This window comes from Myiozetetes cayanensis, unplaced genomic scaffold, assembly GCF_022539395.1.
Source record: "Myiozetetes cayanensis isolate MyiCay16 unplaced genomic scaffold, myiCay2020 scf12, whole genome shotgun sequence".
Classification (NCBI taxonomy): Eukaryota; Metazoa; Chordata; class Aves; order Passeriformes; family Tyrannidae; genus Myiozetetes; species Myiozetetes cayanensis.
Genome location: NW_026086826.1, coordinates 6918618 through 6936517, shown reverse-complemented (window position 1 = coordinate 6936517; position 17900 = coordinate 6918618). Strand labels below are relative to the sequence as shown.

Here is a 17900-nt window from a genome sequence, read left to right as displayed (position 1 = left end):
TTCCAAACTTTGCAACTGTAGTGGTGCATCACTGTTTCTTCCCTCAATTCTTGCCTTACTCAGTGATTCTTCTCACAAATTCTCACTTGCCAATTTAAGTATTTAAAAAACAAAACAAAACTCTGTTTGTTTTTTTTCTGCCTGTAGCTGCATTTCAGGATATAAACACTGGCCTCTTCATCCTTCTCTTGCTTTCATGATATCTTTAGAGGATCACAACATACATATGGCTTGATTTTTTTCTTGTTCTATGATTTTTGTGGAAAGTCAGCTTTTCTTTTTTTCCCCCGTTATAAACACTGCATGGAGACACTGCTATTGAAACAATCCATGGCTGGAATACCTGTGGTCAGTAGGCAAATCATATTTTGACAGCACAAAAAAATCAGCACCATTCATTATCCCTGCAGTTTAACAGAGAGTTGCTGTAGAATAATTGCAGTATTGGAGCTGCTGCTTCAGGGGAAAGTCAGTGCAGCTTAAGATTTAGCAACTGGACAGAATAAACAAAAGATGGAGGAGGGTGTATAGCTTTAGTTCTGGTGGTAGGTTCTGAGGGAGAAAAGAATTTGGATTGGCTGCTTGTCCACTGGAAATCCCGCTTGTACCTGCTGCTGGCAGATTTGGGGTTTCATTATCAGCTGACAGCTCCTCTAAGACATATTAAAGTGTTTTGTCAAAAGAGGACACCGTGCCAAATTTGCACCTTCGTGAACAAGTTCCATGTTTAGGGGAGATAGACAAGAGAATGAAATTCACACAGTGAACTTCATTCACTGAATGAAACCTCCTCCCACAAAACCAAACTGACATGTGGAGAACCCGAAACAGCACTTCTCTTCATTTTGGGGATCCAGTGTTGCCCTGTCTTATATGAAGTTGCTTAAAAACTAATTCAGTCATTTAAAAAATTATTTCTTGCCAGCTTGTGATTTCTCAGTCCTCCCCTCCCTTATCCTCATTCTGGTGAGCTGAAGGGTGATGACTTCATTTCTGGCAGCACAAGCCGGGCACAGGTTTTCAGCATTGCTTCATACCTCGTAATCACGACCCTTCCATCCCCTGTGCTTCCCTCACGGCATGCCCTTCCCTCAGCACTTCTTGTCACCCTTAGGAACACCCTTAGTAATAATGTGCTTTCAGGGTATTTTTGTTGTTTGAACATCAGCTGATGGGCCTGATTCTCATCTGGTGTGCAGATCTTGTAAAAAAAATATCCCAGGTTGACTAGGACTGATAGAGGAACCCAACACCAACTGTTTGTTATAAACATTTGACGTGCAGGAACTCCCACTAAAAAAACCCAAACAAACCACTATCTCATTGCTTAATTATGTAAGTTGTAGAGGAAAAAAAAGTAATTAAAAACTCAGTGTTTTCTTCTTGAAGTTGTAATGAACGAAGAGATTTTACAAGCAATCTCTGTGCAGTTCATTAGTCTTTGAATTCCCTAAAAATATTGATAGAGGTTACTTAATGATGCCAATTAAAATATGAAAGCTGTATATCTAATGTGTAGAGTTCCTGATTTTTATGAAGTTGAATTATGTAATATTTTGATTTTTATACTTCAGAAGAAGCAACCAGGTATTGCTAGAGATGGAAAACCCTGAGGTCTTAAGTTATGAAAATGTTTGGAGAACATTCTAATGCATAGGAAGAATAAAAGCAGGGCTTATTTTGCAGTGTCTGAAACTGAGTTAGCTGTGCCAAAACCCATTCAGTTGTCTGCAAAAAATATTTAACACCATCTGACATATTCACTGTCACTCCATGCTCTGTGAATCAAATATAAAATTATGTGCAAGAAAAAAAAAAACCCTACAAACTTATTTTGTCACAAGTAAGCTAGGAATTTTGAAGATGGTCAGCTCCACTTGTCAACAAGAATAAGCAGGAAGAAAAATAATGCCTTAGACTAACAGAGAAAGAAGTCAGCAAGGCCTTCAGTTTGAAAGGGCTGCCTCCCAGAAGAGGAGTTTGCAGCACATGATTTACATCCTTATACTTTGTCCAGAGTGCGTTGGGTTTCTTGCAGTTCATAGGTAGGGACATTCAGCTTTAGGAGGTAAATCTGAACACTCAAAAAGTCTCATACTCAGGGTAATGTCAACAAGTACCAGAAGGTTATTTTTCAAAGTTGAATCAGGATCAGGTTTTGAGTCTTTAGTCTTAATTTCATCTGAGTTTGTGACTCGGGCCCACCCTTTGAATTCCACCTGCAAGCTTGGAAATCTGTGGGTTTGTTAAGTAGCATCCCTGCACATGCAAATCGATGGCAGTGGAAAATGATCACCACAGTGTGTCACCACAGCCAACAAACATCGCACCCAGCTTCGCTCGAGCATTTCTCTACAAGTCAGATCATTTTTCCTTTGGCCCTTGATCCTTTACAGCACCTACAGCTTTTTGTTTTTCCTCCAAAGATCGTCATTTCCCTTTGAAGTTGAGTGGCTGTGCTATGTCTGACCCAACCCTGCAGAGGAGAGGAACTGAATAATTAATTCAGCAGTGCCATATTAAAAGTGGTCCAAAGACTGTTTATGCTGCTCATTAAAGTCATTGGGAATTTTGCTGGGCTGGAGCTCCCTGCTTTGGTCATGCAATGGGGTGGGGGAGAGCACTCCAAAAATTGGTATTTTGTAATTATTTGTGTTGTGGTGCCTCCAAAGGATATGATTAACACCCTTATTTGTTTAAAACTTAAAGAACAGATGCCACGAAGCAACACCCCACCATCCCCCTGTGTTGGTCCTCCAAAGTCTTGATTAACTACCAGTTTTCAGGGACAAGTGAGGTAGCAGAGGGGAAAAAAAAAATAAAAAGCAGAACAGATAATAAAGTTTGCCTTTAAGGCCAAAAATTCTTGAAGTTAAAAGTAGGTTTGAATTAGAAATCCAGTTAGGATAAAGTTTCACACCTGGAGTAACAAATCTGCTGGGTGGGGCAGGTAGGAGGAGAGGACACTCAAATCCGCTGGCTCGAACCTTTGATTGGCAGTGGACTGTGAGAGTCAAAATAGAAACTCTTCATTTCTGTGCTTCCTTTTTCCTTGGACAAAAGGTTTTGCATTTACCTTCAAGACTGAGCAGTCTGAGTTTGTACCAAAGTGTGCTAAAATATCAAGCTTCATTTCTTTAAACGCATTTCAAAACCAGGCTGGGAGTCAGTTGTTTGCACGTTGCTCTTTGTGGCTGTTCTTAGAATTGGGATGGTTCTCCTTTAAACCAACACTGAGCAGGGTGGAGATCCAGGCAGTTGTGCATCAATTAGCAGGGTGTGCATTGCTTAGTGGGAGCTGCCTGGAAATGCAAAGGGACAAATCTGAGCATCGAGGTTTTGACCATCATTTTGCTTTGCTACCTCTAAGTACAGATCGGCTTCGTTGTGACTTACCGTGTAAGAAGTTGGTGCATTTCTGCAGATCCATGATAAGATATTTTTTTTTTTCTAGTAAGAAATGCAGTTAGACTCTGCATTTGGAATCTGTTCCTGCCAGGCCCTAGATGCATTAGTATTCCACTGGCAGCTGCCTGTAGGTAGGAATATTGTTTTTGTCCATAACCAGAGGGAACAATCAGACTAAGCCGTTCCCCAGCTATAAACCAGCCAAAGTAATTGAGTTTAATTTTAATTTTTGTAATAGCTTTAAATTAATAGGAGCAGCTGCTGCCACAGTGTGTGGGTGTCCTTTTCCAGAAGGCATAGAACAAAAAAGGGAAAGAGTAAACAATAGTGTGTCTAGGACACAAAGGTTAATTCAAGAACTGAGCAATGTCTCTTCGTTATCAAAAACTCAGTTGGTGATATCTAGCACTGTGTCTCTTTTCTTTCTTTTCCTTTCCCTTTTTTCTTTTCTGCTTTAATTCCCTGATAAGATCTCAATCTGATTAGGCTCCTGTGTGTAAAGATGTGTTGTTGGTATCCAAACGCTAACTCTTTCTCTCTCTGACTCACAAATAGATTAGCAGTGACAAAGTGCTAGGAGAGATAAAAATAGATTAGCAGTGACAGGAGTACTATTATAATTATTTTTGGAAGATATGGTTTGAATTAAGAGTTTGGGCACTTTTTGCCCTGAGAGGGTGAATTTAAACCTGGGAACTGAGGATGGTTTCTGCTGTTGTGTCAGACACCAGATAGTGAAATGTCAATACCAGATGTCCTAGACATCAAGATTAGCCATAATAGCCAAATGCAGCCATAAAGTGATGTGTCAAAGTGGATCATAAAACAGATGCTTAGCTTTTATAATGAAGGGGAAAGGGAATGAAATATCAAAAGTGCCTTTAATACATTAACAAAGTTGTCTTCAACTTGCTTAAAAGTAGGAAGTTATTGAACCAAGGAGAACTATGTGTCATTTAAACATTAACTATCAGCAGATGAATTTCAATTAGCATTAGCCTTTCTAAAATCCTGAATTTCCTCCTATTGGTCTCATTTTACATGAAATTTTTATAGCATAAAGTGAGGCTTGTCCTTTATTATTTCTCCCATGCTAATCTGGAAACAAATAAAGTTCAACAACTCAGCAACATACTGTTTAAACTTGCATTATGGTTTGAGGACTGGGAGCTAGAATACATTTACCCACTGCCATATCATCTGCTTGATTTGAGATCAAATGAGGGATGTCCTATAGCACTCCAGAGTAAGGGTGAATGAGAGAAATATGTTAAGATACTGGAGAAACCTATTAGGTTTGGGTTCTGCATGCAGATGGCTGGTGGTGTTTTTTCCCTACTGATACTTCTGTATAAAAATGAAAGATTTGTTTTTCTGTGCTTTATATTTGTGGCTTAAATATTATTTTCAGATCTCAGTGATAAGCAAGTGTCTCTTTTAAGAAAAATAAAAACAATCATCAAATCATAGACTTCACTGGACTGGAAAAGTCCTTTAATATCATTGAGTCCAACCGTTAACCCAGCACTGCCAATTCCACCACTAAACCATATTCCCAAGAGCCACATCTACATGTCCTTTAAATATCTCCAGACCCTTCACCAGCTCCATTGCCTTTTTCTGGACCAGCTCCAGCACCTCAATGTCTTTCTTGAAGTGAGGAGCCCAAAAGTGAACATGAGATTTGAGGTGTGGCCTCCCCAGTGCTGAGCGCAGGGGGAGGATCCCTGCCCTGGTCCTGCTGACCACACTGTTGCTGCTCCAAGCCAGGATGTCATTGGCCTTCTTGGCCACCTGGGCACACTGCTGGCTCGTGATCAGTCGGGGTGCTGAAGTAAATTATTGAAGCCCTGAACGTTCAAGAGGCAGGACGTTAAAAGGGGCAAATAAATTCTTATTTCGGGTTCTAATTAACTGCATCGCTGGTTCTTTATTGTACTTTCTCGGGAAGATCTCAATTCCTTTCCCTTTCTCTTTGTAGATCCCGAGTCTCGCTGATCAGAGTCCTTAACTGCTGCTAATTGGCAAACTCGTACTTGTGTATAATGAGAGGGTTTTGTCCTCTAATTCATATTAACAATGAGAGGCCAAAACTGATGTTCTGCAGCAGACCAGCTTCTCGGAACTGTTACAAGGGAGCACATTACTCCTGCTATGTCTGTAAATGTTATTATGTTTCCCCCTCACCATGATCCGAGTTTAGCTGAGATCTGCTCCAATCATGAGATGAGACCTGTTTATAATGTTGTGTAATTGAATCAGATAGAGTCTGCAGGACCATAGTTTTTTGTTGCCAAACATGACAGGTCAGTTAGTTACATCAAATTACAAGTGCATGGCGTGATTGGAGACTATCCTGCCTAAATAAAGTTAAAAATTCCATCTAAGAAATGAAGAAAGCGTAAAAACAGAAACTGAGAATGTCTCTTATCCATAGAACAAGATTTTGTTCCCCCTCTGAAATATTACTAATTTCTGTTGAAAAATAACAGAATAACTGGAGTTGGGTGAGAGATGGCAGGCAGATATTTGTTATTCCTTAAACAGATACCAGCTTGATAACAATGACATAAATGTCTTTATTATCATTATTTACAATCATGTATATTCATTTCTGTCTTGTCAGATAAATCAGAACTGTCGAGGAGAGCAGCAATCCAGTTTGGAATGGGACCAAATTCCCTTTTCTTCTTTGCTTTCTAATGTAGGGCCCAGTTATTTTCCATATCTGAAGTTTTTTATTTGTTTTTGTTGTTGTTGTTGGTTGGTTGGTTGGTTTGGGTTTTTTAACCTCAAGAATTTTCTTCCATTCATTGGCTAGGTGTTGATACATATCCTGTGACTATTAAGGTTAAAAAACAATTCAAGAAGATGTCCTGAATTTCAGTAGTTCAGTTTTGTCAGTGGTGCCTTTTGCTGACATTCCTTCATTAGTTGTGCCTCACTCTGGGCTGGTGAATCAGCCCTGTAACAAAGGATGTAGCCACACCAGACAGAGGTTTGTCAGGAGCCTGTGTAGTGGTATGGAGTTGCCTCAGCTTGATAGCAAAGTAGAGGAGACTTGACCAGCCTGTGCATCCTTTTCACTTCATGGGACTGGGTTCCCCTGGTTATATGATGCTCTGCCCTGCTGTGATGACTCTGCCAGCTCGGGCACCTGGACAGAGCTGCAGTCCCAGTGCCCTGCCTGGGCTCTGCCATTGCTGTTGTCTGCACTGCTTCCAAGCACAGGCTCTGGGACCTGCCCGCCAGCTCCTGAGCTGTTCAGGCTGCTCCACTTCATTTCCTTTAGAAGAAACTTGAACCTCACACAGCCTTTCTGTCCACCTTTCTTATGCCAACATACATATGTGTCAAGAAATACATAAACATCCGTGGTTTTGGTTTTCTTTTAGGCAGAGAATACCCTCTAAAAACGTGTACTACTACCGCTGCCCCGACCACAGGAAGAACTACGTCATGTCTTTTGCTTTCTGCTTCGACCGGGAGGACGACACTTACCAGTTTGCTTACTGCTACCCCTACACCTACACCCGCCTGCAGCACTACCTGGACACCCTGCAGAGGAGGAACATGGACTACTTTTGCAGGGAACTGCTGGGACTCAGCGTGGTAAGTGCCAGCCCCGCTTGCCAACCAGCCGGGCTCCGTTATGAATGTCTCACTTAAACACTTACGGAACGTAACTCACCGTCCCCGCTCAGACACACACACACACACACACACAGATTTGTTTTACTGCTGTCAATGGCACAGGAGGAATTGTGTACCTGCTTGGTGAAATATACAAATGCTAATTTAATTTCACATAAAGCATTTCCTCTGCGATATGCAAGGCGATGCTAAATTCCCACGTAGGTTCGATTCACCTCTAAAGACGTTGAAAGATGAAACTGAAACAGCTCTATTAAGGAAATGTGATTTTTAGAGTACTCTGACCATTTGTCTTTCCGGAAGAGCTTTTTCTGTTTAGAAAGAAATGGGTTTTTTCTTGATAAAATAATGCAAAACATACACAAACCACCTATTTTATTTACTCTAAAAAATGCCTGCTTGGGTGATGTGATGTTAGAAGGGGTTTAGTGGTGTCTGTGTAGATCCTAGTGGCCACACAAAAATTAGGTGTCATAGTTCTTCTGGGGCAGGAAGAAGGGTTAATGGTAAGGCTGAACTTCTGCTCACTTTGCTATGATCTTTCTCTGAAATGTTGGCTGTCCAGAGGATTTGGCAAGCATGACTCAGCCACTCCCATGTCAACCCAGACATCATCAGATTAAGAAAATAATAGCTCAAATCTTGTTGGATTTTTTTAGCTCCTGCTTTCTCAGACTTTATAATGCACTTGTACCATATTCTTAATCTTTTCTCTGAGATCTGATTTGGTCTAAACTTGCAGTGTCTGTTTTGGAAACAGAAAGCTGTGATTCCTGGGAAGGCTGCTGATCCCAGCAGCAGTTTCTTCTTAAAAAGAAACCCAGCATAGATTGTGAAAATCAAAATGCAATAATATGTACACCCTGCACTGAAATAAATAAAAGGCTTCCAGCATTAAAGCAGGCCATTGAGATCCCTATGGTGGCATAAAACTTGGAGGAAAAAATTAACTTACAGAAAAGAGTGAAAACAGAATTAACAAAAGAAGGCCTTTTTTAACCCTTTTTATAGTTAAAGTACAGTTCTTGTTCCAAAGGTGACTACTGCGTATCCATGAACTGGCATTAATAATTAATCATTCCAATTAGGGGAACAAACAATTATAAGGGAAAGGGCTATTAAAAAAATAGAAAAGTAAAATCTGCAGAGGCTGGGAGGAAAGAGCACTATCATCTTAATGTGTAGAGTTTTAATTATTAATCTTAGAGGACAGAGCTGTCATTAATTCTGTAATGAAACTGATTTTGTTTCCTTTCACTCTGAAAAGAGTGTATAAACAGTCAAATTTGCATATTCATCAATGCCCTGATCTGACTGATTAAAACACTGAGATAGGAGGATTTGTCTTTTATCTGCATTTTGACAGACAGAGCTATACTCTTAAATCTTGTCAACATTGTGTTACCAGTAGTCGTGAAATATTATTTTTCATATTTCAGCCAACTAAACAAACAGATGCCACTCAAAATATGGCAGGAAATGTGCTGTGTATAAGTCCTGATTTTATATCTATATGTACACATAGAGTATGTTTTGCAGAAATGGGGATGATAATGTTTTGCAGCTCACCATGCCTGAGCTGTATAAAAAGCTTCTGAATCAGGCTCAGGCTGGAATCTTTGTGAGCAACGTTACAATCTCAGAGCATTTCTGGCTTTTCTCCACACACAACTGTCCTAGAACAGCTTGGTATTTTAATGTCTTTGCTGAGCTTGAATAGACTATTTCCATAAGTTCTCGGCAAGTTAAATATTTTAACAGGGAGCTTTGTTGCTATCATACATCTTTAAATGGTGAAAAACAGGATCCTTCATTCTTCACTGCACAGTGCTCCATAAAAGCAGGAGCTGGCTGTACTTTGGAGAATTGCGTGCCATATAGGATGGAGTCAGAGCTCAGAAAGTGAGCTCTGGCCCTGCCCTGGCCCCTTATGTAAGATAAGAGCAATCAGATTGGCATAAAGAGGCCCTCAGAAGCTGTTCCTGGCTGGGGACTGTACCTCTAGCAGCACTTGGTGAGAGGGAGTTTAAAGATGCCGTGTGAGGACAAACTCTGGAGTCCTCACGCTGGGCAGGGCTGGAGCAGGAGAACATATGAGGGGAAGGCTGCAGCACATCTGCTGAGCTGCCACGGAGCTGCTGATACCCTGTGGGTCATGCCAGGGCAATCTCACAGCCACGTTCTGCAGCCACTGATTGTGAGGCTGGAGAACAGCTGGAAACAGTTTTACATCTGCTGGGTTGGGGGGTGTTCAGCTGGGTCTCTTGGAGGCAACAGAATCTCACCACAGATCTTTGGTTTTTCTTTTTCTTTGTCGTGGAACAGTAAAACACAAGAAACCATGGTTAGATGATTACTCCTGAAGGCTTTCTGAGTGCACCTTTTGCTGCATGTAGTGTTTTCAAGGCAGTCTAATTTCTAATCTAATTTAATATTTTCTCTAAAGAAAGTACTATGCTTCCATTAACTCCTTCAACACTTTCAGTAATTCTATGAAAATTGAAAGTGAAATATCAATGTGGGACGTGTAATTGCCATTAGAATGCAGAATGGCAAAGTGGTTCAGAGCCAAATGGCAAAGATTCCCATTGCCAGTTTCAGTGGATACCTTAGCTATTTTATTTCCAACCTTTTAATGTTTATATTCTTTACTTTAGAGAGCTATCCCACATTCTGGGTGTGCCAAATGGTCTTCAAAATAGTCTCTCCTGCAAGAGAGCTGGGATGGTCACCCAGGTACCATTTAAACTGCTATTTTCATTCTGCCATCATTGGCCTGAGGTAACTTCAGACTTTCTATGGTTTGTCCCAACAGGTCAGAAGTTCATAATCTGTGAACATTTTTTTAAGTTGTGAAATTATTTTTTTGCATGTTATTAATCTGTCTCTTACCTCAGCAAATATTATGCAATATTTTACAGCGTAGCATAATTAAAAATAATTTTTATATCTCTCTGAAAATATAAGCCCAGGATCAATTTACTTTGACTGTACCTATTTTATGATACTTACCCAGTCTCACGTGCAGTAACAGTTATGTGTGTAGCATTATGACCCGTATTTCAGAGTTGGCAAAATCTTTGAGTGTGCTGTCATTTGAAGCTGGTTGTCCAAATTACCTGTGTGTGCTTGAATTGTGGAACAATTGATGAGACCTCTCCTGGTCTTCCAGTATCACACATAATACATTAAAGGAGTTGTGGATTAGCCTGGTACAACCCCTGCAGCCCACTTCACAAATCATCACTGGCTGGGCAATATTTTCATGTCACACCCAAAAGAGAGCCAAGATTAATGTGAGGCAGATATTTCCTTTCCCCGCATTAGGCAATGGTGCTTCCAAATTACACTTGAGGAGAATTGCAACTGCACATACAAACCACGAGCCTCAAAGGGACTTGCACAGTACACAGAGACTGAAATATGGAATTCTGTTAAATTAAATATTAAACATACATATTTTAAAACAAGAAGGCAATATGTCTAATGTAGAGCTCTGAAAGGGAGCCAGTCTCTGGAGTCAGATATGGAATACTGAGTGGCACAGATTGGAACACCCGGTGCTTCATCCTGACTCCACACCACTTCGGTGTCTGCTTCTAATTCACTTCAGCTACTCCTGATTTATGGGGGTATCAGAGAGAGCAGAGTGGGGCCCTAAGACTGTGAAAGTGCACACCAGCTGTCACACTGCTGCTTCATTGATCCTGCAGCCCCTATTTACCGTCCAAACGACTCGGTACCCCGGGAAAACCAGTCGATCGGTTCTACTGTTTGCCACTGGTCTGTTTTTAACTGCTCGGTTATGACCCCTTTAAAGCGTGAAACAAAGAAAATAGGCAGCTTTTCTAAGGTTAAATTTCCCATTTCTGCCTTCAGCTTTGGGTTATGTAATAACAGCTCTGTAAAAGAAAAGTATACTCTTGGTCTTTGAGGGGGAAAAAAAATAGAAGTTACAGGCTCCTGTGTGATGTAACACACCTTTGAAATCCTGTTGGTATCAGCTACTTGTTTCTCAGTAGTGTAAAAGTGCAGCTGCATGTATATTCACAGTCTCTTTAGTCAGTGCTGTATCTATTTACTCCTCTAGTACTGCTGTTCCCACAACATTCCTAGTATGGATCTCATCCCAAAACTCTATGTGAGATTTAAATGTTCCTACAGCTATTTTCTTAGCTGGGTTGATATCAGCAGAAGTGGAGTTGGATCTAAAAATAACACCACCAGCAGTTCTTTCCAAAATAAAATATGATTTATAGCATGTAATAGCACAGTGTGCTACCAGGGAAATTATATAAATAACATGAAAAATAACAGGGGACTATTCTATACCATCAGTTTTAAGGGAAATTTCTTTGTCACAATTTAAAGGGAGTTCTGTGAGATAAACTGGCTTGTGGGAATCATAGACAAGGAAAGATAGGCGAAATTATGTTACTGCTGAAAGTTGCCATCTGTCTGTAGGATATATACAACTGTTCATGGTAAAAACAAGAAATACTTTGGTGTAAGTTGGCAGCAATATATAGTTTTGGAAAAAACAAACTCAATAAAATCATCATTTACAGTTAATATCGTGCAAGGTTGCTAAATGTATAAGGTGGTTATTTCTTAAATTCCAGAAAGAGCACTGTTTGATATAGTAAAATAATTTCTAGAAGGATTTGCTTAAATTACTCTTTATCTAACTATGAGTAAAAAAATCTTAAACTGGGAAGAGGGATTCAAGTCTTAAGTCCATTTTACAGCTCACATTTTATAACTACCATTCTCCATTTAAAAAACTTGGAACTTCACCAAAAAAAAAAGAAGCTTTGAGCATAAAAAATCCATTGAGGTAAGAAATCATCTGAAGAAAAAAAGTGTTATGATCCACTTTATTAAGAAGAAAACCTCTTGAAAGGAACTGGCAGTAAATGAATTATAGGTGGCAAAGTTAGTCTATACAAACTGTTTTCATGCTTAGGTCCCAAGCTGCACCCTTTCATCCTGCAGCCACCCAGGGAAACCTTTGGAAAGTCAGTGACCTTTCTGAAGTTTTCACTGGACTTTTTGTAGCTGTGCAGGTTGGCCTTTTGCTTCCTGGCTCTTCCCATTACCCTGTCACACTCCTCATCTCACCTTCACTCCACACTTGTCCTTCATCTGCCTTGCCCTTTGCCTCAGATCTAACCTTCCCTTTTCTCTCCATTTGGTCCATACTTTGCTAAGATATCTAGAAGAGAGAAGTTGTGATATTTTGCTTTCTGCTCTTAGGTTACTTATCCTGCTTTGTTCTCTCCTATTTATTCCCCTTATCTCTTTGAGTTGTGAAGGGCAAATCCAAAAGAGCTGTTGTTGGGTCTTTTAAATACCAGGGCTGCTCAAGGTAGTCACGTTCTCTTCTGGGCACTCAGCACCTCAGTGCCATTTCAAGTAACGTTATACAACCTGTCTCCTCTGTCTTTTTTGTTCCCTCTTTGCTCCATCCCTAATAGGAACATCTACATTTCTGGAGTAGCTGGAATAATATGTGGTTTGTCCAGGCTTCAAACTGGAAAGGAAACATTAATGATCTGGCCAGAGGTCCTGAAATACTTGAACTAACACCCAAGTACAGGGAGAAATTTCAGGATCCGAATCCTTGTTTCTTGGCAATGGTGAATTTCAAGTAAAAGGCAGGCTTTAGTCATTCTGGTCCTCAGCACTTTCTACTGCTTGATGTGGTGCCACACAACTCTGTGTGGGAACTGTAATCCCAATGGACAAGCCAGTTTTGTCCACACACTGAGTTCAACCCTCAGACCCGGGCAGTTTTCTTTAGTTACTGCACCTGAAACTTCTGGGAACAGGGAGAACATATTTTACTTTCGGTGTTCAGTGCTCACTAGAACTCCTTTTTTTGTTGTGGCTTGGGAAATAACATAGCATGACCAATTAATATCATTTCCTAAAAAAGAAAAACAACCAGCAAGTCTGAGGTCCTGTGTATGCACCAAGGTGAAGCTTTTTCATAGTTCTAAAATTTATTTACTTGCCCTGCAGGCCGTGAATATATTTGGAAGGTACGTCAGGCCCTTAGAACCCTGTGAAAAACCCCGGCATACATTCAATCTTCTTTCACTTCCATTTACAGAAATTTGTTTTCCCTCCTTTGTAGCACAGCATTAAGCAATAATTACCATGTTGATAGTGCTGCTGAATGTACTTGCATGTAGGGGAAATGGGGCTGTGTGGAGCTATTAAGCTGCATTTGCCCCGGAGCACTTCACTGCTTTGACTCTGCTGGGATTTTGACTATGTTTGAGTTGGTTTCTGTGTAGATCTCCTGAGTGGTGACTGTGTAATGCATCTGTGGGGCTGGGGTTCTATTTTAGTCTTTCTTCTTTGACTGTAGACCCAGAAGATGGTTAGCCTGGGCTCACGTTACCTGTAGGGCTGAAACCTTGGGATCGAAGGTTTATTTAACAATTTCAAAGTCTGCTCAGTCCAAAGGATTTGGATTTATGTCTTTTAATTTAACCAAAGAAAGAACTATTTATTGATTTAGCTTTACACTAGCCCTAGAATGTAAATATATTATATTAAGATCTCTAAATACCTTAGGCAAAATCTTGTTCACATAATTTATGTAAACTGAGCATTTGTGGCTCCAATCCAGCAAAACACCTGAGTATAGGTTTAAACTTAAGCATGTTGAATAGATGAGTTGGAATCACTGGCACAGTTCATGGCACCAAGTTAAATGTGTGTAAAAATGCCTTTAAGCTCCAAGGTCAGAACAATCAAAGCTTAGGCCTCCTGCCCTAATGTTTTACCATGAACTTGTTCTACCACTATAACAACAAGGCTACAAGTAAAAAATACTGATCAAAAAATCCTGGACTTCAAGCCCAGATTCTCAGTGTTTCCAGCCAAACTTACATACAAAGTATGGAGGTGTAATAGTGTTTTTTTGTCTTATATAAGTGTAAATGGATCTGGTTATTGGTTGACTTATATTTCGTTCTTTTTAAATGTTTATTTTAATAAGCTTCCAGGGGCTTGGTTGTCTAACATTGCATCTTTATCTGGAGTACACTGAAGCTGAGAGCTAAATCAGGGATCTGGTCATAGGTTATGGTTCTATATACCCGCCTCTACCCTCTCTTCTGATTCATCTTCCATCTCGTAATGGTTTATAGCTAACAGATAATTCAAAAATAACTTGATGAATGAAAACAAGTTTCAGATTTGAAAAAAGGAAGAATTCCTTTTTTTTTTTTTTCCTGTCATCTCATTTTTTGGCTTGTTCACATCTAGGTGGAGAAGCTGGTTGAGGTAGAATATTCTGCAACCCTTTTTGCAGTTCTCTATAAATATGCTCAGGGTCTGTGTGTTAAGGGAATCCCAGCATTGCTCAGCAGCTTTGTTGTGGGTTTTTTTGCAGTGTATGAGTAAGGTGTGCATTTGAGGCCTTTTGCATAAGACATCTGTGCTAATCCTGGAGTTCTTTGTCCTTGCCAAGCACATGTTTATCTCTTTTGTCCTTAAGCTTTGAAAGCTGAAAGCTGGCTCGAAGACTTCAGCCTACATGTCAGAGGGGATTTGGGGATATATCCTTATATCATATAGGAACGAGAAAATAAAGGAATAAGAACATATTTTGATGCAGATTATGAGACAATATAGACAAAAGCAGTGCAGTTCAGGTGGCCCCAGGTGGCAAAGTGAAGCCTTACTGTTGACCCCAGTATTTGAACATAAGTACTTGAAGAGATGAAGTAAGGCTCATGGCAAGGTAATATATGTAAGAAAGCACAGATGAGAGAAATTATATGTAGTCTGTGATCTGTTCCTGATTTCAGTGTGATTTTAATGGCCCTTGCTTTTCTGATCTGTTAGCCAAGTATTTTTGAATCAAAGAATAGTGCAGTGGCAAAGGACATCAAACTTAGATGTAAGGGAGGAGAGAACCATCCTTATTTTAAGACATCGTGTTACATTCAGACATATTTTATTTTAGAAGATCCTGATATTCCTGAAAAAAAAGAGTGGTTTTTTTTTTTAATATAAAATACCTGCTGCTGCTGAAGTGCTGCTAAATCCACAAATACTGAAAGCAATATTTATCTTTGTTTTGAAGACAAAACAACATACAAATAACATGAGGAGACAGGAGTTTTTTTAATGTAAAGCAGTAGGTACTTAATTGAAAACTGTTTTTCCACTTCTTAGGAAATATAAGACACAGCTTAAAACCTTTTTAATACTCTTTAAAAGAGATCTTACCTGGCAAGCAGTCCTATTGGTACATGAAAAGAACTGCATTCTCCGATAAAGATCCTCTCTTTCATGTTTTCAAACAGCAGCTGAGCACCATACTGTGGCAGCAGAGAACAATCTGAGAAAATGAACACAGATTGAAAAGGCCTCAGTTACATGACATTTCCACTGGAGAAAAAAAAAAAAAAAAGCCAGCCCTAGGCCCAGAGTCAAATATTTTCACTCAGAATCCCTAGAATTGTGGACATACCTTTCTACAGAAAGTGTGTTTTTCTGAACCACCTTATCTGATGTTCTAATAAAGGTGAAACATGGAGGAAGGCAAAGGAGAGGTGCCATCCATGTCAGGAATTTACACGAGTATGCAAGAAAGAAAAATCTGTTTCAGAAATAATTTTTCTCCCATTTATTTTTAATTCCCCATTAATTGCATCCAATTTTCCACTTAGTCCTAATTAGTTAAAATTTAAGAGGACTGTTACTTTCTCAGAATGTAAAGACTTCAGGATTTTATAGTACAGAGTTTTTTCTGTTTAGATTTTCTGCATTACAGTGGATTATAATAATACATTAATATCCATCATTCTATTTTTAATCAGCTTCTTAGTTCATTAGCAACAGCTGCACATTGTTAAATGTTGTTTGTTTTTCTTTTTTTTTTTTTTTAATTCTCTGTTGCTCAGAATTAAAATATTAACTAGTCTTTTCTATATTTATGAATTCTGAACTGTTCTGCAGCATGGCATGAGGGGAAATCTCATACCTGTCTTTAAAGAAAAATCCAAGGTTTTTTTAGAACTTTTGCTCTGACAGCCTCCAAAATATTTTATAGGAAAGGAGGCTCTCGAAGAAACCTGGATCATTTGGGAAAGCCTTTGGGGTTCGTTCTCAGAGGTCAGCCACACCAACCAGGCGGTTTCTGTGCAGTTCCACTGCCTGTTCGGGTCTTCAAATCCTTGTCAGGACCCTGGACAGCGCATCCCATTGGCCTGTTCTGCCCTTGGAACAGCTGAAAACACAAACTGCTCCTTCCAGAGCTCCTCATACATAAAACTGGACCCCAACTTTTGACATTTACACACCAAAAAGAAAGTTTCCCAGCTTGGAAACCAGGCCCTATTTGCAGCTGCTGAGCTGTTCAAAGTATGGTCCACAGTATTAAAGAAAAGAATTAGAAATAGAGTCTGCTGTTTTGCACAGCTTCTGTGATTCAAGACCTCAAGTCTGTTTTTCTTATTTGCCTTCTGAGAATGAAAAATAGCCAGTAATGTGTTATGTCTGATGGAAAATTTATAGGAATGTCAGAGATGACTGATTAAGGGCACTTTATGGATTAACAGATGAGGACTAAAACAGAGGTGCTGAAAAAATAGGAGATATTTGGGCAATACAGTGAGATCCATCAAGACTTGTCTTAGACCTAGACATGGATATTAATCCAAACAATGAATATTTCAAAAACTGAAAGGTAAAGCACAGCCTAGGAATGGTGTTAGTGCACACACCAGGGTGCTCAGCAGCATTGCATTTTCTTTGTCTCCACCATCTCCTGCTTACCTGTAGTCTGTCCTCCTCTCTAAAGCTTAAGGAAATGCTCTGGATCCTTATGTGGGTTAGGCAGTCAAGTTATCAACACCAAGTGCTTTGATAACTTCTCTGTGAGGAGCATCTACCTCTTCTTGTGGGAATTATTAATATAGTAGTTTCCTAGAGAAATGATAAAAGTTTATGTGGTTTTTGTTTGCTTTTGTTTTTATTTTGTTTGTTTTCTTTTTTTAACATAGTGGCCTCTTTATGAAGAATCGAGACAATTTATATCCTCACTCTCAAGAGCACAAACTGTTCAGAATGTGAACTCAGGAAAACAGAATATGTGTTTCAGAGGTGCACTTTGCTGCTGTTGTAACCATCTTTACAAGATACTGTGGCAGCACCAGATTTGCCTTCAGCTCCAGATGATTTTGAAATCCTTCAGAGCTTTAGGAATAAAACTGCACTATCCTCTATGTTTCTTTTATAGTAACAGATAAGGTTTTGAACAGCAAATAGCACTGCAAAGCTGAACAAAATTGTCCTCCTATAAATGAGACTTGGATACACTCAGAGCAAAGAACACTGTAGGCTCATACTACACAGACCCATAGGAAAACAAAGGAAAAGGTGTTCTATTCCTCATGGTCAAACAGAATTCTTGTCCATCTTGGCTGAAATTCCCATTAGCCATGGCAACCAAGAGAGAAATACACAGCAACAGATAACATCTAATTTAACGCTGACAAAGAGGGGGGATGCATTGATCTGTTTGGAAAAAAAAAAAAAACAACAACAACCAACCTTTCTTTTTCATTCCTATAATTCAGATTTTCTCATTACTGGACACAGATGGCAAAATATAATTTTATTAACTATGACCATTTGTTTTGTGGTTCATCAATTAAATTGCAAAGAGTACAGAGGCTGGTTCATGCCAGCCATTAACAGAAACAAGTTAGTAGCTGGAGCTATACTGCAAATGGCTATAGATGTTGCATACAGTGCTTCAAGATCATTTGTTGCTATGACAATAATGAAGCAGAATAGCTGTGGCCCCTGAA

General features: G+C 39.6%; 1 protein-coding gene across 4 annotated transcripts in view; it reads left to right on the top strand.

Moving 5' to 3' along the window:
- The window catches only part of LOC126635772 (BEN domain-containing protein 5), an 892379-nt gene that overhangs the window by 340062 nt on the left and 534417 nt on the right, over positions 1-17900 (top strand). For all 4 annotated transcript variants that reach the window (XM_050307295.1, XM_050307294.1, XM_050307296.1 and 1 more), the window contains exon 5: positions 6804-7020. In XM_050307295.1, coding sequence (XP_050163252.1) covers positions 6804-7020 — 217 coding nt within the window. The remainder of the gene's footprint in view (positions 1-6803; positions 7021-17900) is intronic.